General features: G+C 33.6%; 1 protein-coding gene across 1 annotated transcript in view; it reads right to left on the bottom strand.

Moving 5' to 3' along the window:
- The window catches only part of LOC129224098 (techylectin-5B-like), a 143704-nt gene that overhangs the window by 18871 nt on the left and 100862 nt on the right, over positions 1 to 23971 (bottom strand). The window contains exon 5 of the mRNA XM_054858505.1: positions 16513 to 16658. Coding sequence (XP_054714480.1) covers positions 16513 to 16658 — 146 coding nt within the window. The remainder of the gene's footprint in view (positions 1 to 16512; positions 16659 to 23971) is intronic.

Genomic DNA, 23971 nt, shown 5'->3' with positions numbered 1-23971 from the left:
AAGGAAATAAGGAAAACTAACATTATTTTGAGAAGCTCGAGAATACTACTAAGACACGAATTAATTTCTGTAGCTGAAAGCAAACTAAGACACATCGATTGCGTTAATAAATACTCAGAACAAACTGCCTCTATTTACGTCAACAGACACACGTGGAACGCAACGTGGCAATGTTTTAGTTTCATCCGCAGTTTTGTAAATCACCGCAAGGTAGCGTATTCGAGCGCTGGAGTTGCGAATATTTAAATAAATTATTTTACGGAGTGAGGGACGACTTTCAGTTCCAGCTCCCAATAATACCTGCATTTGATATCACCACAAACAGATCTCAAGGTGAAACTTTTGATAAAATTGGCGTATTATTACGACGTCCAGTTGGACAATGGGGATGTTTCCTTCAGTCAAAAGTAGTACTTTTTGTCACTGAAATTGATAGAATAAGCAAAAAAAAAAATAAATAATAATAATAACAAGGACCCAGAAAATACTTTCATTTTCCCAACAGTTATTTTTTAATTAATTATTTAAAATGTCAGATTTTTCAAACAAGGCGTGGTCTTGATGACGTCACAAATGATGCTCTTTGGCACATCCTTCTACCACGTTTCCACGTTATGATAATCAAGAAACGAATTAAAATTGCGCTCTACGCTTTCTATCAACCATATCGTTGCCAATACATATTAGTAAAGATAAGAAAAAAATATTTTGCTCTGTGAATGGCAAAATTGAATGGCATTTCATCATTTGTGATGTCATCGTCAGAAGAGTAAACAATAAAAGCACACCGATTTAAGTAATTTTTAAAAAATATTAAGCTTAAACAAATTATTTAAAAGATGGTTAGATCCTATGTATTTAAGCATGCTCTTTCAGAAAAAAAAATACTTTTAAAATTTTGGAAACGACCCCATTATGTGTTGCCGTAAGTAGAGTTCGTTCATTTGACTGTTGGAAATTTTAATTTAACTGCAAGATCATGCCTACTTTTACAAAGAATATTGTTTGTACAGAAGTTTTACGTATTAAGGGAGTTTTGCAGCATTATTTCATTCAGAACGACTTCTATAATGGGGTTGTTTCCTTCAGTCAAAAGTAGTACTTTTTGTCACTGAAATTGATAGAATAAGCAAAAAAAAAAAATAAATAAGATAATAATAATAACATTGATCCAGAAAATACTTTTATTTTTCCAACATTTATTTTTTAATTAGTTTTTTAAAATGTCCGATCTTTCAAAAAAGGCGTGGTCTTGATGACGTCACAAATAATGCTCCTTGGCGCATCTTTCTATCGCGTTTCCACGTTATGTTAATCAAGAAGCGAATTAAAATTGTGCTCTACGTTTGCTATCAACCATATCGCTGCCAATACACGTGAGAAAAGATGCGAATTAAATATTTTGCTCTGTGAATGGCAACACTGAATGGCATTTTATCATTTGTGATGTCATCGGCAGAAGCGTAAATCATAAAAACGCTCCGATTTAAGTAATTTTTTAAAAATATCAGACTTAAACAAATTATTTTAAAAATGGTTAGATCCTATGTTTTTAATCATGCTCTTTCAGAAAAAAATACTTTTAAAATTTTGGAAACGACTCCATTGTGAAATTGGCGAACTTTATCCATTTTGGCACCAATGCCAAAAATTTTAAAAGTATTTTTTTTTTCTGAAAGAGCATGCTTAAATACATAGGATCTAACCATCTTTTAAATAATTTGTTTAAGCTTAATATTTTTTAAAAATTACTGAAATCGGTGTGCTTTTATTGTTTACTCTTCTGACGATGACATCACAAATGATGAAATGCCATTCAATTTTGCCATTCACAGAGCAAAATATTTTTTTCTTATCTTTACTAATATGTATTGGCAACGATATGGTTGATAGAAAGCGTAGAGCGCAATTTTAATTCGTTTCTTGATTATCATAACGTGGAAACGTGGTAGAAGGATGTGCCAAAGTGTCAGGGCGAGAAATATTTTTCTTTTGCATTCTTAAAAAAGGAGTACAGAAATGTCTATTTGCAAGGAACTGACTACGAATCAAGTCCCTCTTTAAGGTGGGGTTCATTAAGTCTTAACCGTTCGCGACAAGGAGGAGGAAATAAATCACAAGAGGAACATACAATGGGGAGGATGTGACATGAAGCTTTTTTTTTTTTTTTTTTTGTCTATAAGAACGTCTATGAAAAACAGTGTGACATGTGGCAAAGGGAAGAGGGTTTATGGTGAAGTGTGAAACTTTGCGACAAAGGGTAGAGAGATCAAAAATTTTGAAAAGTACTTTTGTCAGTTTTCCCCTAAACAAATCACAAACACGATTTTTTTTAAATAGCACATTTATTGCGACGTCCAGTGTTTTTGAATGGACAATTTTTAATGTAGCAAGTAGGATTCGTTTATTTGACTGTTTGGAACTTAATAATTCTAACGGCAAAGGTCAAGGCAACTTACTCAATAATATTAAACTTATTAAAAGAAGCATTTTTCATGCAGAAGTTTTACTTATAAACTGAGTTTTGTTGCTTCATTCTATTCTAAAATTGGATGATTGACGATTTTTATCCATTGGTACGAAATTTTATGTTTCCAATGCCAGCGAGAAAAAAAAATTTCCTTTGCATACGTAAACAAAGAGTAGGGAAATGTTTATTCAACATGGTATCCAAAATAAAATTATTCAAGCCAGGAATTTGACGACCACACCACTTTCTTGATGGGGTTGTTTTCTTCAGTTAAAAATACTACTTTTAGTCAATGAAATTGATAGAATAAGCAAAAGAAATAACGTGGAGCCAGAAAAAACTTTTATTTTCCCGACTGTTAGTCTTTATTATTTTTTTTAAATGTTTGATTTTGGAAAAAAGCGTGGTCTTTATGACTTTACGAGTGACGTACTTTGGCGTGCTACTCCATAGCCGAGCAAAATTTTTACGCTTTACTCTCAACCATGTTTCCAAGTTATGATAATTTGCGTTATGCGCTAATGGCATCAGTGAATGGCATTTCATCGCTTTTGATGCCATGTGCAGAAGCGTAAAAAATGAATTTCAATCTGCGCATCGATTAAAATAATAGTTAAAAAATATGAAATGTTTACAAATTATTTAAAAAATGGTTCTGTTTATAACGTTTTTAATGGTTTTATGGCCTTTGTTTTTAAGCATACTCTTTCAAAAAAAAAAAAAAAATACTTTTAAAATTTCGAAAACGACCCCATTACCGGAATATCCCCTTTCATCCATTTATTTTGAGATTAACAGACAAAAAGTAAAATTGAAATAAATTATTACTGTTTGTTCTTTTGTGTACACATAAAAATTGTATGCTTCCAGATATGCAGTAAATATGAGTAAGAATAGAAATAAAAATGTTAGAATTAGTTAAATTCATACAAGTTTTCTCAAATATTCATTTATGAATATGGTCGAATTTCGACCACTGGGCGAACACTAGTTTAAATTGTTCTGTAATGTGTCAGTAAGAAAATACATTTTTGAAAATATATAGCCCAGCACACAGTCAAATTTCAAAGTCTCTTAGCATTTTCTAAACACTAGATGACTGGATAGACGAGAAAAAACTTACAAGATTTCACTGTACATATAACATTTCACTGTATAAAAAGTATTTTTGTTATGTGTGTATTGCTTTTTAGCTTCATAGAGAGTATCATTTAATCAATTCAAAAATTAATAACTTAATTTTCTAATTAAATTAAAATATATTTTGTGTCTTTTTATTTCCTGTAACTTACATAACACTAATTTCTTGGACAACTATTTAGTAACAACTAGCTGCATTGCCCGGCGTTGCCCGCTCTACCTTTAAAATAAAAATGGGGTCGTTTCCAAAATTTGAATTTTTTTTTTTTTTTTTTTTTGAAAGAGCATGCTTAAAAACATAAGATCTGACCATTTTTTAAATAATTTGTTTAAGTTTTATATTTTTGAAAAATTGCTTAAATCGGAGCGCTTTCATTGTTTACATTTCTTGCCGATGACATCACAAATGATGAAATGCCATTCTGTGTTGCCATTCACAGAACAAAATATTTAATTCGCATCTTTACTAACGGGTATTGGCAACGATATGGTTGATAGAAAGCGTAGAGCGCAATTTTATTTCGCTTCTTGATTATCATAACGTGGAAACGTGGTACAAAGATGCGCCAAAGAGCATCATTTGTGACGTCATCAAGACCACGGCTTGTTTGAAATAATCGGAATTAATTAAAAAATAACTGTTGGGAAAATGAAAGAATTTTCTGGGTCCATGGTTTTTTTTTTTTTTTTTTTTTTTTTTTTTGCATATTCTATCAATTTCAGTGACTAAAAGTACTACTGAAGGAAACAACCCCATTGTGTCAAGTGACTCATGCTCAACAATCAGGCTTAAATAAAAGAAAAAAAAAACATCATGCAAAATTTCCCATTATTTTTTTTCCTTTGGAGTTAGAAGCTTACTTTTTCGACCAAAGGCACTGCCAAAGGTCGAGTAAGATCTGGAGTAAAAAATGTCCCTTTTTTCCAATGGTGTCAAAAAGAAAACTGTCCTTCACTTTTTATTGATTTATTTAATGAAGAAAGTAGTGCCTAAATTTCAGCTGAGTCTAAAACAATTCGAGCAAAAAACGTAAATAACTCCCGCCGTAATAAAGTTAGAGCATTGGAACAAATTGCGTAGAACGCGGAAAATTCTACCCTTTCTAACGATATGTAATACTAATATGTGTAAGTAATTTTTTACCCCCATATTCGAGAATTTATGTGAAAATTGGGCCTAAATTGGAATAAAAAAAGAACTACTTGTAGATTTTTTTTTTTTCGAACTGGTCTGCAAACCTTTCCGAGGCTAAAATAAAGATACTGTGAAAATTTCAGCGAATTCGGCCGGGTAGTTTTTGAGTTTTGCGCGTTCAAACAAACAAACAGACACTTTTTGGAGACTTCATTTTATACTATGACATAAATATGCGATGATATAATAATTTCTTTGAACTAATTATCAATTTACTCATAAATTGATTGTAGAATAGTAATAATATCTATATATTTTTTTTTAAAAACTAGAATATTTTGCACTAATATTATTATCATGAAAGGGTATGGGAACTGTTCACGTCACATCTGCCCCAGACGTTGTGTTCACTTCCAAAAATAAAAAAATCTTGATTGAAGAAAAATAGTTAAACATGGTCGTAAATTTAACTGACTGCTCATACATAATACTTTCTACAAACAGTGAAAATGTATGCAGGACAGTAAAAATGTTTTGTATTTCTTCACAACAGAACTTAATATCACTATAGAATAAGTGTATGTATGAGATGAAGAGAACTTCAAAAAATAAATAAATAAGTAAAACAAAAAAACTGAGTTAAAATTTACAATTTTTCGACAAAAAAACATCCATTGGTATTTGCTTTTTGCTGCGAAAATGCATGTTCTTGCGATTGATGATTGACTGGCGGATAATCCGCTTGAGGATAATCAGGAGTTTACTGTATATGTACATCCAGAAATTAGAAAAATATGCTAATATTTTTTCCAACCAAAATGAATAAATCTCGCTTGATTTTTTTCTTTTTTTTTTATTTATTTATTTTTTGTTTCCGGAAAATTATTTGTTTGAACAAAAAAAAAAAAAAAAAAGAGTTAAGACTGATCAAGCACACGTGTGCCCCAATATTTTCCCTGCCGGAGGTTTCGTAACTGAACTACTCTCTCAAAGGCTGACCTCGCATGGCAATTGCTCAACCGAAGAGCCTGCTGTTCCTAAAAGGGGCCTCTCTCAATCTTATCAAAAAACAATGCGCGTGTTAACTAAATATTATTCGAATTTTCTCTCAAACTTATTTGAAGTTTTTCCGTAGGTGTGGAAAAACTCTTATTGTTTGTAGAACTATAATGTAGAACTATTTTTTTCCATCAGTCAAAAGCACTACTTTTAGACACTAAAGTTGATAGAATGAGCAAAAAAAAAAAAAAAAAAAAATACGGAGGGAGGAAAATCTTTTATTTTCAAAACATTTAATTTTTGATTAATTTTTTAAATGTCCGATTTTTCAAATAAGGCGTGGTTTTTATGACGTCACAAGTGATGCACTTTGGCGTACACTCCACTGGCGGCCTGAATGTTTACGCTTGCTGTCTACCGCGTTTCCAGATCATGATAATTCTGAAGCGAATTAAATATTGCACTCTGCGGAGATGGCATCAGTGAATAGCATTTGCAGAAGCGTGAAAAAGGAAATTGAATCTGCGCAGCGATTAAAATATTTTTTTTAATAATAAACTTTGTCAAATTATTTAAAAAATAGTCAAATCCTATATTTTTATGCATGCTCTTTCAGAAAAAATACTTTTAAAATTTCAGAAACGATCCCGATCCCTTTTATTGTAACATGACATAAACATGATTTAGACCTATCTATCAGGGGAAAAAGGATTATATAAAACGGGAAAATAAAGAGCAACTGAGACTTCCATGTAAAACTGGTGTGAGACGTGTGGCATGTAATCAATTTTGAAAGTTAAGTAAATGAAAATTCTTAATTGTATAAAATGCATTAAACTTCCACGTAGGCGCTAATGTTGAGGGGTTTTTTTTTTTTTTTTTTTTTTGAAGTGTTCAAAATTGAACGAAAAATTGTTCAAATCAAAACGTGAAATTTCAAAAGAGGTGTCCTCTGCCGAAATTTTTCGAATGTTCATAATATTGCTGAACGGAATTCCCAAACGCGCCGAATGATGATAATTTTGCCGAATCGTCGACAAAATTTGCCGAATATGGAAACTTTTAAAAGGTCACACTTACCTCCCATGACTTACCATCGGAGCTCCCCTGACTGTACCTCGAACTTACCCCATACTGTAGGCAGGGCAGCAGAGAGCCCCTTTGCTAGTTTTGTCGTCGCCCTCCCCCCCCCCCCCTTAAAAAAGATGAAAAGAAGAGAAAAAACAGAAAAAAAGATAAAAGGATGAGGAAAAGAAGAGAAAAGGGGAAAATATAATAAAAAAGAAGAGAAAAAGAGAGAAAAAGGTAGGAGGGGAGAAAAGAAGAATCAAAAGTAGAAAAAGAAAACAAAACTGTTTACTTGAAAATGATTAACTCTACTATAAGTGCAACAACAGTAAATACCAAAAGAGTACATTTTACTTTATATTTGCGTTTCCACTTATTCGGAGTTTTGCCCCTTTTCTTTCTTTCTTTTTCTTTTTTCCCCCTTTTTTTTGCGTCAGTGTCGTCCTCCTCCCCCCCCCCCCCCCAGGGCCCATTTTTCCAATAGGCAGAGTAGACAGCTGCCTAGGGCGGCAAAATTTTCAGGGGCGACAAATTTTGATGCGTATTTCTTTTTAAATTATTACTCTTAAAGTGAACTGGCACTCTTTCATTTTCCATAGTGGTATCCTTTTCTTGCAATTTAATAATGTTTATTTTCACTCATCTTATGAAAATGAAAGATATTTTAAGAATTGTAATTAGAATAGTGCTAAACAATAAGTGTGAAAACGACAAGCGATGTCGATTGAAGAAAAGCAAGTGTCTTTGCGTTTGACCAGAAGCTCCAACAAGATTTGGAATTTTGACTAAGATATTTAGTGCCATAGTAAAGTTTATTCAATTATGGTTACTTCAGTGATAGACGTGTATTTTCCCTTCTACATTATTAATATTTAAAAACTTTTCTGTTAATAGCACTAAGTCTGGGTGGCAAATGAAAATGAGTGACGAGCGAAAACAAGTGATACATATTTTTCAAATGGGCAGTTTTCAAAAGCAGAATCTTTGGTCTTTTTGTAATGTAATTCAGTAACAATTTACAAGTGTAATACTATCGAGCAATGAGGAGTGGTAAGAAACGTAAAGTGACTGAACGTCATAACACAGAGAAAATCATTTAAATCGTTGATTCATAGATAAAAACAATTCTCAATTTGCCGAACAATAAAGTACGGCCATGCACGAATATCATACGTTCATAATAGCTAATCGGGAGGAACGTTAAGCATAATTAAAAAACAATTTTTAACAACAAAAACAATAATTAAACAACAAAAACAATAATTTTTAAAAACAATAATTAAACAACAACAAAGAAAAAAAAATCTCAACGTTTTGCAATTTTGTCTCCAAATTTTCCACATAATTAATTTTTGGGAGATCATAGTGATCTCCCATTATCGCACCCCTGAATATAAAATGCCATCATCTTTATCTTTATACATAAAGGGCTAATCTCTGTCCGGATGTCCGGGGTAAACTTCAAAACTACTGGACGGATTTTAACCATTTTTTCACCATAGATAGCTACATAATCGGGGAACAACTTAGGCCATAATTTGTTCCTTAAAAACTTAGTTTTAAAAAGTTGTGTTGGAAAACAGCAAATTTCATGTAATTTCCCCATTAAATGATTAAGTATAAAATCCATTGTTAGGAAAATTCGTTGCCTAACAACAGCAATATTAAAAGTAATCATAATGTAAATTTTGAATCAAGGCCTCACAGGAGCAAGCATGACATTCTTTCTTAGGAATTGCATCCTCATCTTTATACATAAAGGGCTAATCTCTGTCCGGATGTCCGGGGTAAACTTCAAAACTACTGGAGGGATTTTAACCATTTTTTCACCATAGATAGTTACATCACCATACATAGAGTAAAGAAATATGCATAGAGAGGCCCCGTCTATGGTAAAAAGGAGATGAAATTGAAGCCGGAATTGTGGGGTACAGCGGTGCAATGATTAGCGGGGTTATGATAACGTGATCGCTTCGCGAGTATAGTTTTCACCAATCTCGCAAAAAGACCGTATAAAATAGCTGGCGGATTGGTTTGCATTTTAATTCATGTATTATTGCAATTTCAAAAACGTGCCTCATAAACTTGCAACAATATCTAAGTTTAAATTAACAACCAATTGAGATTCAGTAATGGAATGTTTGGAATCAAGATGTATCATAAAATACTTAGCAAGAAGCTAAGGATGTTTGGATAGAGCGGTGCAACTTCCTGCTTCAATTTCTTAGTATAGCAGGGCCTCTCTATGTAATTCGCAACTCCAACGAACTATAGGGGGCACTGAAGTCACTGTCTGATGGCGGAATTGAAAACTAAAACAAACGCACATGGTAACGAAGAAAATGCTAAAATTGTTGTGATTTTTGTTCGTACGTATGATTTTTTCGCTTTATTCTTTTTAAATTAATTTTCAAAGTCTTGTGGATATTCTGGCCCACGTAGAAAGAAATGAGAATTCAAGAAGCATTACTAAACGTCAAAGATTAATGTAAACTACGTAGTTCGTAGTTCTAAGCAGCTATTTCCACGATGTTGAATTCGATATTTATCAATTCTTGATAAAACTAAATAATAATTGTGGCCTGACAAGAATAATGCTAGAAAATTCAATGTGACATTACAAATTGTTATCGAAAGAAGATGATACTTTTTTGCCTTGCTTGGCTAGCGCTTATTTTTTTTCCATTTGTAGCTGAGTTATTTCTCTCGAATTCCCGAATCGGTTCATTTAAAAAATTTTCTGTTTCAATTTTTCTAATTTCTGAGTTACGATTTAATTGTGTCATGTTATGCAAATCATCAACAAAATTCTCACGGATATATGGTGGTAGTTTTCTTTTCAGTTAATTGACCATTATTTCCTTTCACTTAACGAATTCTGTAATCTTACTACCATTTTATTCCACTCATGATAAAAATTAAAAATGGTTTAACTAAAAACGCGAAATCTCGCCAAGGCTACTTTGCTCGCACTATACTGAAACTATAACCCTAAACAAATTTGGCGAAACCTTTCAGCTGAGAATAAAAGGAATAAAGTAAATTCTTTCTCGGTTATTCATTTTGTTCTACGATAATATATTCAAGAAAATATTTTGCATACTGTCCATTCCAACTAAATGCTGCTGTAAAATGTGGTAAGTTTAATTAATTTAAGATTAAAAAAAACCCCAAATTTTTACAAATTCATACAAAACAATGAAATTTCTTACCTTGTATAACGTTATCCAAGTTTGTTAATCCAGAATTTTCGCTTTCACCAATTATTAAGGAAATAATGAAAACTAACATTATTTTGAGAAGCTCGAGAATACAACTAAGGGACGAATTAATTTCTGTAGCTGAAAGCAAACTAAGACTTATCGATTGCGTTAATAAATACTCAGAACAAACTGCCTGTGTTTACGTCAACAGACACACGTGGAACACAACGTGGCAATGTTTAAGTTTCATTGCAGTTTTGTAAATCACCGCAAGGTAGCGTATTCGAGCGCTGGAGTTCCGAATTTCTTTGCTCTATGTGATTAAACATAAAACATATTACATAAAAAGTAGTCGAAAACTTTGTACTGCATAGTGAATAAAATATGACAACGTATATAAAGTACAAATTCAAAATAAAAAAGGTTAAAAAACCAGCAAACAGCTCTTTCGGCACTCTAAAATACAAGTGCCATCATCAGTGCAATTAAAAACGAAGACAGGTTCAACCCGACTAAAACACCAGTCGAGGCGAACATTGGAATGAGAGACGAGTTGTAAAAGATATGAGAGCAGTACCGGAAACGATGACGTCAAGGTTACGTCAGAACTACAGAGGACAGTTGCACTCAGGAGAAAACGTCACGGACAAAAATAAATCAAATAACAGACTTCCAAACATTAGGAAAAGGGGGAGTGCTAGACAAATCATTGACGATTAAATTAGCATTTTTCCATATGTAATATGACTCCCAAAAATCTAAATCATGAATGGACGAACACTCGTGAATAACTTTGGCGGAAGAAAAAATAAAATTATGGCCACAAGACCAACAATGTTGAGCAATAGAGGAGCGTTTGAGATCCTGTTTTTTGACGTAATTTTCGTGTTCTTTTATCCGGAATTTGGGGGATCGTCGAGTCTGCCCAATGTAGGCCAATTTGCACTGGCAGGAAACACTATAAATGCCCCATTTGTCAAGGTTCTGAACAGGGTGTTTAAGCTATGAAAATTTTAATTTATTAACAGGAGAAAAAGTGACGGAAAAATGAAACTTTTTTAAGATTTTGGCAATTTGTAGACTGATTTTATTAAAAAAGGGTAAGACAACGGAACTCGAATAGTTCACAGGAGCAAGTGTTTGATTTTTGTTAGCTGAGCTACATAGCTTCTTATAAATGGTATCAATAATATCTGATGTGAATCCCCGATCAACCGCAATACCTCGTAGGTAATTCAGTTCTGATGAAAGTAAATTGGAATTTGAACAAATGGCTAAAGCACGGTAAATAAAAGATCTAAAAGCAGCCAATTTTTGTTTAGGAAAGTGAACGGATAACTTGTGGGGTGGGGGGGAAGAGAAACAGCAAAGGGTTTACGGAAAACAGTAGTTGTAAACATATTGTTATGACTAGTGATGGACACATCAAGAAAAGAAAGATGATTTCCAGATTCCAATTCAACAGTAAATTGAATATGTGGGTCAATAGTATTTAGGATGGATAAACACTGACAGACGAGTCCAAAATCACAAAAATGTCGTCAACATACCTGACGTAAAAATCAAATTGTATAATTTTAAATAATTTAAGTTCGAAATAGTGCATGTACAAATCACTTAGAATTGGACTCAAAGGGTTGCCCATAGCAAGACCTTCAGTCATACGGAAAAAATTACCGTCGAAAACAAACGTGTTTAGTTTTAAGCAAGAACGTGTTAAATTGCATATTTCATTGATCTCAAAATCGGAAAAGTGATGTTCAGTTAATCTCATTTTAAGGCAGTCTAACGCACCTTCAACAGGCACGTTAGTGAAGAGTGATTTCACATCAAAAGAGGCCATTCTATGGTTATTTAGCTGAAAAATTCGAAGTTTGCGAACAAAGTCAAGAGAGTTCCGAACAGTAAAACAATTGCTGGAAAGAAGAGGTGAAAAAACGGAAACTAAAAATTTGGCCAATTTGTAAGAAGCACTACCAATGTTAGAAACAATGGGACGGAGAGGAATGAGTGGTTTATGCACTTTAGGCAAAGCGTAGAATCTGGAACATTGTGTAACAGAAGGAATCAAGCGTTTTTTGTGAAAATCTGGAATCAACGGAGATGACTTAATGGCGTTAGTGATAGTTTTTAATTCTTTACCACAAGGATCTTGTTTGATTTTTTCATATGGCCCGTCTAAAATTAAGTTATTGCATTTGTTGATATAATCTTTTTTGTTTAGAACAACAATTTGGCCCCCCTTATCAGCGTTTGTAATGACTAAATCAGAGTTAGCACATAAATCTCTTACGGTACGAGTTACATTATATAGCTTGTTGTTATGGAACTGTGAATTGAAGTTGATGTTGTTGGAAATGAGATGACGGATTGAATCCTTCTGTGTTGAAGTTAAAGCACTAAATTTCAAGGCCTTTTCGACCGGAGCAATTAAAAGAGGAAACGACGGTTTAGATGGGGCCGCAAAATTACTATTGAATTTTAAAGCATTAACTTGAACAGAATTTAAGGAAACATCTGAAAGATTGACGACAGCATTAACATTAACTTTTGGTAAGTTATAAGTTGTAAGATTAGAAGAAACTTGACATAAACTGGTTAACTTTTTATTAAATACTGATTTGTGTTTGTTTGAATAAAAAGCAGCTCTCTGCCAAGACCTCCTGTCAAAAAATTCAAAATGATGACTGGAATTAGCAACACGTAAATGTAAATCAAAAAGCTCCTGCTCAATCATTGCAACTTTGTGTCGCGTATCTTGGATGACAGCTCTTAACAGAGCCAATTTAAAGTTGAACAAAGTTTTATCAATTCTCGTTGACCGAGATAAATTGCACTCAAGTGAAATAAAATTAGGAATAACTCGTCTCCTTTTACATTCACACAAAAAGGATAAATGATCTAAAAATTTAAATTTCTTAACCCGTAGGTTACAAAACCTATTAATGTCAGACATGGTTAAAATCAAGGACAGAAACAAACAGAAGAAAGGAATGGAAATTTTTTTTTTTCCATTCTGTTTTCCGTAAACCCTTTGCTGTTTCTCTTCCCCCCCACAAGTTATCCGTTCACCCTCCTAAACAAAAATTGGCTGCTTTTAGATCTTTTATTTACCGTGCTTTAGCCATTTGTTCAAATTCCAATTTACTTTCATCAGAACTGAATTACCTACGAGGTATTGCGGTTGATCGGGGATTCACATCAGATATTATTGATACCATTTATAAGAAGCTATGTAGCTCAGCTAACAAAAATCAAACACTTGCTCCTGTGAACTATTCGAGTTCCGTTGTCTTACCCTTTTTTCCTAAAATCAGTCTACAAATTGCCAAAATCTTAAAAAAGTTTCATTTTTCCGTCACTTTTTCTCCTGTTAATAAATTAAAATTTTCACAGCTTAAACACCCTGTTCAGAACCTTGACAAATGGGGCATTTATAGTGTTTCCTGCCAGTGCAAATTGGCCTACATTGGGCAGACTCGACGATCCCTCAAATTCCGGATAAAAGAACACGAAAATTACGTCAAAAAACAGGATCTCAAACGCTCCTCTATTGCTCAACATTGTTGGTCTTGTGGCCATAATTTTATTTTTTCTTCCGCCAAAGTTATTCACGAGTGTTCGTCCATTCATGATTTAGATTTTTGGGAGTCATATTACATATGGAAAAATGCTAATTTAATCGTCAATGATTTGTCTAGCACTCCCCCTTTTCCTAATGTTTGGAAGTCTGTTATTTGATTTATTTTTGTCCGTGACGTTTTCTCCTGAGTGCAACTGTCCTCTGTAGTTCTGACGTAAACTTGACGTCATCGTTTCCGGTACTGCTCTCATATCTTTTACAACTCGTCTCTCATTCCAATGTTCGCCTCGACTGGTGTTTTAGTCGGGTTGAACCTGTCTTCGTTTTTAATTGCACTGATGATGGCACTTGTATTTTAGAGTGCCGAAACAGCTGTTTGCTGGTTTTTTAACCTTTTTTATTTTGAATTTGTACTTTATATACGTTGTCATATTTTATTCAATAAAACATATTGTTACAAAAATTCGTTTCCCAACAACAGCAATATTAAAAGTAATCATAATGAAAATTTTGAATCAAGGCTTCTCCGTAGTAAACATGAGTTTAAAGTCATTTAAACATTTGGAAACTCTACTTTTCGCAACCTGATTGTAGGAGAGCTTTAGTTCAGAGTTAAAGCTTATAGTAGAGAGCTTTTTTCTTTTTTCTTTTGTGTGTGTGTGTGTGTACTAATTAATTAAATGAAGCACGCGCACGGTTTTTTTAGTGATCTTTGTTTTTGTTAGTTTATATTTTGGAAATTCTTCAAAATTTTAATACGCTTAAATTCGTGCTTTCGCTTCTAAATGAATATTCGTTGGTTCTTTACACTTATTGCTATTTTACTTTTATGGGTAAGGAAGAAGCTCGATTTTTAATCACGTCAAAGCGGCTGTGTTTTGAGTTCTTTCAGTTAAAGCAGAAAACGAAAAAAATAGCGATTGTTTCTTACAATTATTACTGACCCAGGCAACGCCGGGTACATTTGCTAGTCTTTATACATAAAGGGCTACTTCTGTCCGGTTGTCCGGGGTAAACTTCAAAACTACTGCACTCCGAAATTACATTACAACATCACAAACTGCTTGAAGCCTGTAATTTACCCCAAAGAAAACACGTGGAATGGAATGTTTTACCTTTTTTTTTAGTTTTGGTAACCACCGCAAGGTAGCGTATTCGAGCTCTGGAGTGAAGAATATATAACTCATTGTTACAAAAATTTGTTGCTTAACAACAGCAATATTAAAAGTAATCATAATGAAATTTTTGAATCAAGGCTTCTCCGGAGTAAACATGAGTTTAAAGTCACTTAAACAGTTGGAAACACTACTTTTTGCACCCTTAAAGAAACATAGTAGAGAGCTTTTTTTCTTTTGTGTGTATGTACTATTTAATTAAATAAAGCGCACGGTTTTTTTTAGTGTTCGCTGTTTTTGTTAGTTCATATTTTGAAAATTCTTCAATTTTTTTTGTGCTTAAATTCGTGCTTTCGTTTCTAAATGAATATTCGTTCGTTCTTTATACTTATTGCTATTTCACTTTTGTAGGTAAGGAAGAAGCTCGATTTTTAATCACGTCAAAGCGGTGTGTTTTGAATTCTTTCAGTTAAAACAGAAAACGAAAGAAAGTAGCGATTGTTTTTTACAATGGAGTGGTTTCCTTCAGTCTAAAATAGTACTTTTAGTCACTGAAATTGATAGAATAAGCAAAAAAATAAATAAATAACTTGGACTCAGAAATAATTTCATTTTCCCAACGGTTATTTTTTAATTAATTTTTTAAAATGTCAGATTTTTCAAACAAGGCATGGTCTTAATAACGTCACAAATAATGCACTTTGCCGCATCTTTCACCACGTTTCCACGTTATGATAATCCAGAAGCAAATGATAATTGCGCCCTACGCTTGCGATCAACCATATCGTTGCCAATACACGTGAGTAAAGATGCGAATTAAATATTTAGCTCTGTGAATGGCAACACTAAATGACATTTCATCATTTGTGATGTCATCCGGCAGAAGTATAAACAATGAAAGCGCACCGATTTAAGTAATTTTTTTAAAGCATTAAACTTAAACAAATTATTTAAAAAATGGTCAGATCTTATGTTTTTAAGCATGCTCTTTCAGAAAAAAATACTTTTAAAATTTTGGAAACGACCCCATTATTACTGACTTAGGCAACGCCGGATATTTTTGCTAGTTAATAATAAAGCGGAAAGTCTCTCTGTCTGGATGTCTGTAGGATGTCTGTGACGCGCATAGCACCTAGACCTTTCGGCCGATTTTCATGAAATTTGGCAAAAAGTTAGTTTGTAGGGTGGGGTGTGCACCTCGAAGTGATTTTTCGAAAATTCGATTTTATTCTTTTTCTCTTTCAGTTTCAAGAACATTTTCCGGAACAAAATTATCATAAGATTGACGAGTAAATTGCGAAATTATCATGACGTGGAATGGGAGAGCGAATGAACATAGCCAATTGGCGAGAAATTCGTCATCCATTATTTGTAAATATACAGCGAAGCGAATGAACTTTTAATCTTCAACTACGGGCAAAGCCGTGCGGGTACCACTAGTTCCTTAATAAGCTGGACAGTTAAAATTTCGAAGAAACTATTTTTTATGTTGTTTTTAATCACGAAAATTTTGCATCTTTTTTTTTCTGAGGAGGAGGGGGGGGGGGTGCGGGTTTTAAATCTGCAACCCTCCCCTGCCTAGGAGCGGCGTAGAGCTAAATTCGGTTGTCCTCCCCCAGGCCCGGGCCCCTAGTTTCCGACTAGCCTGACATGGCCTCTCGTCGGGCCTGACTGTAGGCCTAGGCTGAGAAACTTGTGCCACAGAATTGATTTAACTCTCCCTGCTCCATCTCCCATATACCGCCCCTCATGCTTTCTCCGTGCCTTCATTGATGAGTAGGGATTGTTGTCATAGTTACCGTCCATCCTCCTCCGTCGGTCTCCATATCACAGAACACGAATATTGGCCTCGAAGCGTAATGCATCCGGATTCTGTAGATGCCTGACTGGTTCCGCAAGTGTTGCTGGACATCGTAGCAATCCCTTGGTAGAGTTTCTTCGGCTTCTATTGAGGAGAAGAAAAAAAAAGTAAATAAATAAAGACGACATGAATTTCTTTTTGACTAATTAAAGTTATCGCAGTCAAAAATTGCAACCAGTTTCTCATTTTTTTCTTCCCTTGAGAAACCACGAATTCGTAACTCCAATAAACTATAGGAGACACGGCAGCCACTGTCTAATGGCGGATAAAAAAGGTAAAACAAACAAATGTCGTAACTTATAACTTGCTTTGACGCTTAGTGAATGACGATAATTTTTCATCGTGTTTGTGGGAAACTTTCTTTTCGATTCCTCTGAAATTATATCACACCACAAACTGTCTGAAGCCTGTAATTTACCCCAAAGAAAACACGTGGAATAGAATGTTTTACCTTTTTCTTTAGTATTGTTAATCACCTCAAGGTAGCGTATTCGAGCCCTGGAGTTGCCAATTGCTTATTATCTTCACTTAACAAAAGTTGATGTTACTCTGATTTTTCAGAATGCCACGACTACGGTTGTTTTTAATATTTGTTTAGAGAACGAAATTTTCGTCGCATAGTAGCAAATCGTCTGCAGTTTCACTTTATTCATATTTTATTCAGGGCTTAACTAAAGCAGACTTTAAAAAAAAGGTTTTTTTTTTTTGAGGGAGGGGGGGATTACGTTTCTTCAGGAAAAAACACCTACATAGATGAACTTAAACAGCAAAATATCATCTAATTACAAAATTTACAGATTAGTAATTCCCATCATTCAAAATTGGGAAGAGATAAAAATTCATAACGTTGTGTGCTGCAAATAATCTTAATGATAAGGGTACTGGTGGATATCGGTCATAAAATCTTACCTTTTTTTACCGCATCCTAATCACCATTTCTTTTCTTATGAATATGCCTTGTATTACCTATTCTAGAAAATCACCAGTCATAACATGACCAGTGCAAATTTTTTGGCCATTTCCATTCCATTTCATTTGTAGAAACAAGAAACCCAACGAGTAGGGTCCCCCGAGTGACTTGATAGGTAGCAACCCGGCAGATGGTGGGACCCCAGTGAATAGAGACCCCCTTTTTGCAGGGGGCCCAAAAATTATAGATCCGAGTCTGGTTCAAAGGTATTATGTTTGAAAAAGCATAAAAGTTATCTAGAAGTTTTAGTTATTATTTAATTTAAGGTTCTGTGTTTTTACATAAAAAATGATGTAATTAATGAAATATTTATGCATTTAGCAATTGTAAATTTGTTATATTTTTAAAACTTCTTTGCAATATATATATTACTAGAGGACTCGACAGACGTTGCTCTGTTCAAACTCTGTAAATTGAAAAGTTGAAAAATTTCAATTAACTATCAAGTGTTTGAACTTCATTGTTGACAAAAAAGAGTGAAAAGAAAATGTTTTAAGCTGCTTGGTGTCAGAATGCGTATATTTATTACAACTTGATTTATCTAATGCCCACTGAGCAGCTGTATTATTACATATTTTTTCTCGTATACTTGAAAGATCTTTACAAAATCTATGATTTGTTCCTTCAGCCATACTCAGGATAAAAAATTTTCTCAGATATTAAGTGTAAAAAACTAACTACCCATCTAAAACAAACGGCAAATCGCGCTGCAACGTCCCCCATATGAAAAAGAATAAAACAATCGAAAGAATATCATTTGAAAGAATGATAAAAGTAAAAACAGTTCCCTGTATAAGCGAAAATCACTCACCCTCCCCCCCCCCTGATATAATACAAATATTGTTCAACTTACATGACTAACCAAAAACAATTCTTTGCATTTTAAAATATTTCGCGAAATAAACAAAAAATACAAAAATTACATTAACAGTAGCTTTAAAATGCAAACAAATAATCCCGCAACTCGATTGTTAATGGCCAAAATCGCCAAGCCACCACGTCACTGTATTCCAGCCGATCAGTGAGGAAGCGACATCTAACCGATTAGCGGTCCGATCTTTTTAACGAAAACTTTTAAATCCCGCTCTCTCGCTGAGTATTCTCACTTGCTATCTTTAGAAATATTCCGATAATTGGAAATCTGGCGATCTTTTTTCATTGGCGTCAATTTTTGGCTCCAGTGCCTGAGCGAGAGGTATTTTTCGTTGCAAAGCTAAACAAAGAGAAAGGAAACATCTACTTACATAGGGTTACTATAAATCAGCAGGGTTACTAAAATAAAACTATTAACGCCAAGATGAGACGAACGCGTCAGATTTCCAACTATCGAAATATCCCCCTATCTTTCTCTGCGTGCTTGAATAATCTTCATATATTGCCAAATTTGTTCTTTCCGCCAAAGATAAAAATCTTCCACTGCACTGATCTTTTGTGTACAGTTGGTTAGAGTCGCTATATAGACAGGCCGACGCATCAGCTTAAGGTAAGACATTTTGGATCGGATTTCGCATTGTTGCACTGCTAGGGTTACCACAGCAAAGTTTCGGATTTCGCCAAATTTGCCGAAAATAAAATTTTATTTAATAAACAATTCACGTGCCGCTAATAATTGCTCACAGTGAACAATCACCAAACGCGATAACTTGCCAGAAAAGACAACCACTCAAACACGCGCTCCGATCCAGAAAGGTTAATCTTAAGCTAATGCGTTGGCTCGTATATATAGGGGCCTTACTTTTGGTTACTGTAAGAAACCCGATTTCTTCCAGTATTTAACTTTAAAATAGTATATCACGGGAACTAAAATCGTTGCTTTCAGGAAATGAAGGCTTCACTCTCTTTCTCTACGTTTTATTTATTCTTCATTGACATATCTCAGTAGGAAATTTCATTACAAAAAGCAGAGCTGGCTTTCTTATTGTCCTTTGGCAACGGGTTAAATATTTATTTCAGTTCTCGCTCAACAATAGGTTAAAATAAATATTATTCATTTGGGAGACATAACCATCCAATGTTTACATTAATTAATTAATTAACAAAACCGTTTCTGATTCGATTCATCGCGCTTCGAAACCATGCTTGCCACAACTTAATTACACACAAAAAAGTTTGATCAAAATCGGTCCAGCCGTTAAAAAGCCTTATGGTGACAAACGTCCGCACAAAAGATTTTTATATATTAAGATATAATACATTTTTAAAAGATCTTAATATATAAAAATGGAGTTTGGTAAATTTGTTCCCTAAGATCTCAGAAACTACCGGGTAGATTTGGCTGAAACTTTCACCGTTTGTTCTTTTTGGTACTGGGGAGGTTTGTAGACCAGTTCGAAAAAGATCCGATTGTTAGTTCCTTTTTTATTCTAATTGTCCAAATTTTCGCATAAATGCCCCAATATGACGGTGAAAAAATACGTGCACATATTAAAATTATGTGTCCATCGAAAGCGCTTATTTTTCTGCTGAAGATGGTATCTGTTAGAAAGTTCTAAGCTGTATGAAAAACGAGATATGAGCTTTTTTTGTTCCATGTTCGAAGGCTCTCCTCAACCTAATTCATTATTTAGTGTATCATCTCAACTCTCAGTTGATAGCTAGAATTTTAATACTGTTCAATATTTTTGCGTTTCGTGTGACTGTTCGAGGCTTTTCTCAAGTCAAATTTTAAAGTAACGTTTTTCACAAGATTGGCTGATAATAAATGGATTTGGCTGATTATTTTCCATTTAAATGGAACTTTAATGAAATTATTGTTATATTTTTATTATTTGTGCGATCAGACTCATGATCCAATCTACCAGTAGAAATCTCGCCAAACTCTTTGCAAAGATTTCAGTAGCTTATGCGAATACATTTGTGCAATTTTTTCAACTGCCGCTGTTAACAAAATATCGCCATTAAAAGAATCTTTAAAACTTTTTTCAAGATATAAAATAATCCACCATAAACTAAATTAGGCAAATCCATTAAAGAGTACAAAAACATCCATAAATTTTTCTTTTTGCACATTTTCAAACAATCGCCAAATTTTACTAATCATTTTGGAAACATTTTGGGTGAAAATGTTTAGCTCCATGTTATGGTGACTAGAAGTATCTCAGGATTTGGCGACAATATCTTTTTGACGAAAATTAGTAACAGACCGTTTTACAATTTTTGTTAGCCGGCCGAAGACATGGATTTTAGCTGTATTAATGAAGATTTTTACTATTAATTTTAATGTAATGGAGATTTTTAGATGAGCCGTTATCGTTATTTCAGAATGGTTGATGCTGATGTTGATTTTGAGGGACTGACGTCGATATTCGAAGATGACGTTTCGAGAATTCATTGAAAAGGGAATTTTTTTGAAGCTATTATGCTAATTCTGTTGGGGTTAAAAAAGGGTGTCTTCCCAGTTTAGCCGACATTTCGTCTCCCCCCCCCCCCCCCCGTTTTCTTATTTAATCATACCTTTTGATATATTAAAATATTAAAGGCGGGAGGAAGTTTGAAATGTCGGCAAAACTTGGGATAAACCAAAACCAAAAACAGAATGTTGATGTTATTTTGAAAATTTTTCTTATTCCGAAGGGAGGGAGGGGGATGACTACTTTCCTTATTCAGATACATATTTTTAGAGGGACTGTTGACGATATTTAAAAACTGAAACCCTCATTCTAACTCAAATCTGAACGTTTTTTCCACTTCATAAGTATTCAGGTTTTGAACGTTTTATGTGTTTAAAAGTATAGTAGCTTAGTCTTATTTAAAAATACTTGACACCCGTATTGTTTTTCATAATATGCAGCAATATTGAAAATTATTTTAATGCTGCCCGGATTGGTATAAATTCAACGCTGAATGGGACACTCAAATTGATATCAACCTTGCCAAAAATGTAATTATTTTCTTACACGTTCTGTTGTTGATATTTTCAAAATTTATTTAACTCGCTTCTTCGCAATAGCTTATGCGAATACATTTGTGCAGTTTTTTCAACTGTCGCTGTTTTTGAAGCCAATGTTTCTCAGCTTTCACCATGTAAACAAATATCGCCATAAAAAGAATCTTTAAAACTTTTTTCAAGATGTAAAATAATCCACCATAAACTAAATTAGGCAAATCCATTAAAGAGCACAAAAACTTCCATAAATTTTTCTTTTTTGCACATTTTCAAACAATCGCCAAATTTTACTACTCATTTTGGAAACATTTTGGATGAAAATGTTTAGCTCCATGTTATGGTGACTAGAAGTATCTCAGGATTTGGCGACAATATCTTTTTGACGAAAATTAGTAACAGACCGTTTTACAATTTTTGTTAGCCGACCGAAGACATGGATTTCAGCTGTATTAATGAAGATTTTTACTATTAATTTTAATGTAATGGAATGATAACAATATAATAATAATATAATGATAATCTATATTATATATATAAATGAATGTTGGTAAATTTGTTCCCTAAGATCTCAGAAACTACCCGGTAGATTTGACTGAAACTTTCACCGTTTGTTCTGTTTGGTACTGAGGAGGTTTGTAGATCAGTTCGAAAAAAATCCGATTGATAGTTCCTTTTTTATTCTAATTTGTCCAAATTTTCGTATAAATGCCCCAATATGACGGTGAAAGAATACGTGCACATATTAAAATTATGTGTCCATCGAAAGCGCTTATTTTTCTGCTGAAGATAGCATCTGTTACAAAGTTCTAAGTTGTATGAAAAACGAGTTATTAGCTTTTTTTGTTCCATGTTCGAAAGCTTTCCTCAACCCAATTCATTATGTAGTGTATCATTTCAACTCCCAGTTCATAGTTAGAATTGTTGAATTTTTATGTGTTTCGTCTGACTGAGACTTTTCTCAAGTCAAATCTTAAAGTAACGTTTTTTCTTTTTTCCCCAAGATTGGCTGAAAATAACTAGATTTGGTTGATTATTTTCCATTTAAACGGAACTTTAGTGTAATTAATGTTTTTTTTAATTATTTGTGCTGATCGGATTTTTTAATCATTATCCAATCTAACAGCAGAAACCTCGCCAAAATTTATGCAGAAAGATTTCAGCAGCGAATGCATTTGGCAGTTTTTTCAACTGTCGCGGTTTTTGAAGTCAAAGACTACGTAATAATGTTTGTCAGCTTTCACCATGTAAACAAAATATCGTCAATCAAAGAATATTTAAAAACATTTTTTACTGTAAAATAATCCAGCAACTAAATTATGTAAATCCATAAACAGCACAAAAATTTCCATTAATGTGACTTTGTGCATAAATTCAAACCATCGCCAAATTTTACTACTTATTTTGGAAACATTTCGGTTGAAATTGTTTAGCGCCATTTTATGGTGACCAAAAGTATCTTAGCATATGGCGACAATATCTCTTTAACAAAAATTAGGCTGATATTTCGATAATTGGGAATCTGGCGCGGTCGTCTCATTTTTGGCGTAAATAATTTTATTTTGGTAACCCTGCTGATTTATAGTAACCCTATGTGAATAGATATTTCCGATTTCTTTGTTTTGATTTGCAAAGAAAAATACCTCTCGCGCAGGCGCTGGAGCCAAAAATTAACGCCAATGAAGAAAGATAGCCAGATTCCCAATTATCGAAATATCCCAAAATTAGTAACATACCGTTTTACAAAGTAAGGAGGGGGAGCATTATCCAAGGTATCCCGAAACGATTCCCGCAAATTCAGCAACATTTTAAATCTCACCAAGAATCCACAATAATTCAAATTTTCCAAAATAACTAAAGCAAGTTTAAGGGGATCAGGAGCGCGTGGCTACATTTTTTTTAAACAGTTCGTTCTTCAATAGACATACAGAGAAGGTAAGACTCTATGTAAAAAAATAAGTATTAACCGATAAATCTTTTTAAACATGTGAAGTTTAATTTCATATTTCGGAAATTCTTCAAATTTGTATATGCTTAAATTTTGTGTTTTCGTTTCTAAATGAATACTATTTTGCTCTTTTTACTTATTGCTACTTTAGTTTTATGAGTAAAGAAGAATCTAGATTTTAAATCACGTCAAAAAGGTGTGTTTTAAGTTCTTTCACTTAAAACAGAAAACAAATGCAAGTAACGATTGTTTCTCATAATTATTGCTAACCCAGGCAACGCCGGGTATTTTTGCTAGTTTCTAATAAAAATAAAGTACAATTGATGCAGTGAGAAGCAAAGGGAAGCAGGTGGACATTCTCAAGTTTTGTGTAAAACGCGTTTAAAGATTACGTCCTAGGTAGGCTTTTATTGATTTTTTTTTCTAAATCATGTTATACAGTAGCACCTATCAGGGCTACTAGTACTATCTCTTGCCCCAAGACAGAGGAGGGATTCATCTATCATTTGTACTGGTTATCTCCAAATTTTTAAGTTTGCCACTTGCATCCCTTTGCTTCTCACTACCTCAATTACAAGAATGGATTTTAGATTGTC

This window comes from Uloborus diversus, chromosome 6 (assembly GCF_026930045.1).
Source record: "Uloborus diversus isolate 005 chromosome 6, Udiv.v.3.1, whole genome shotgun sequence".
NCBI lineage: Eukaryota > Metazoa > Arthropoda > Arachnida > Araneae > Uloboridae > Uloborus > Uloborus diversus.
The sequence above is the reverse complement of the archived record's forward strand: the minus strand, read 5'-3'. Positions and strand labels throughout refer to the sequence as shown.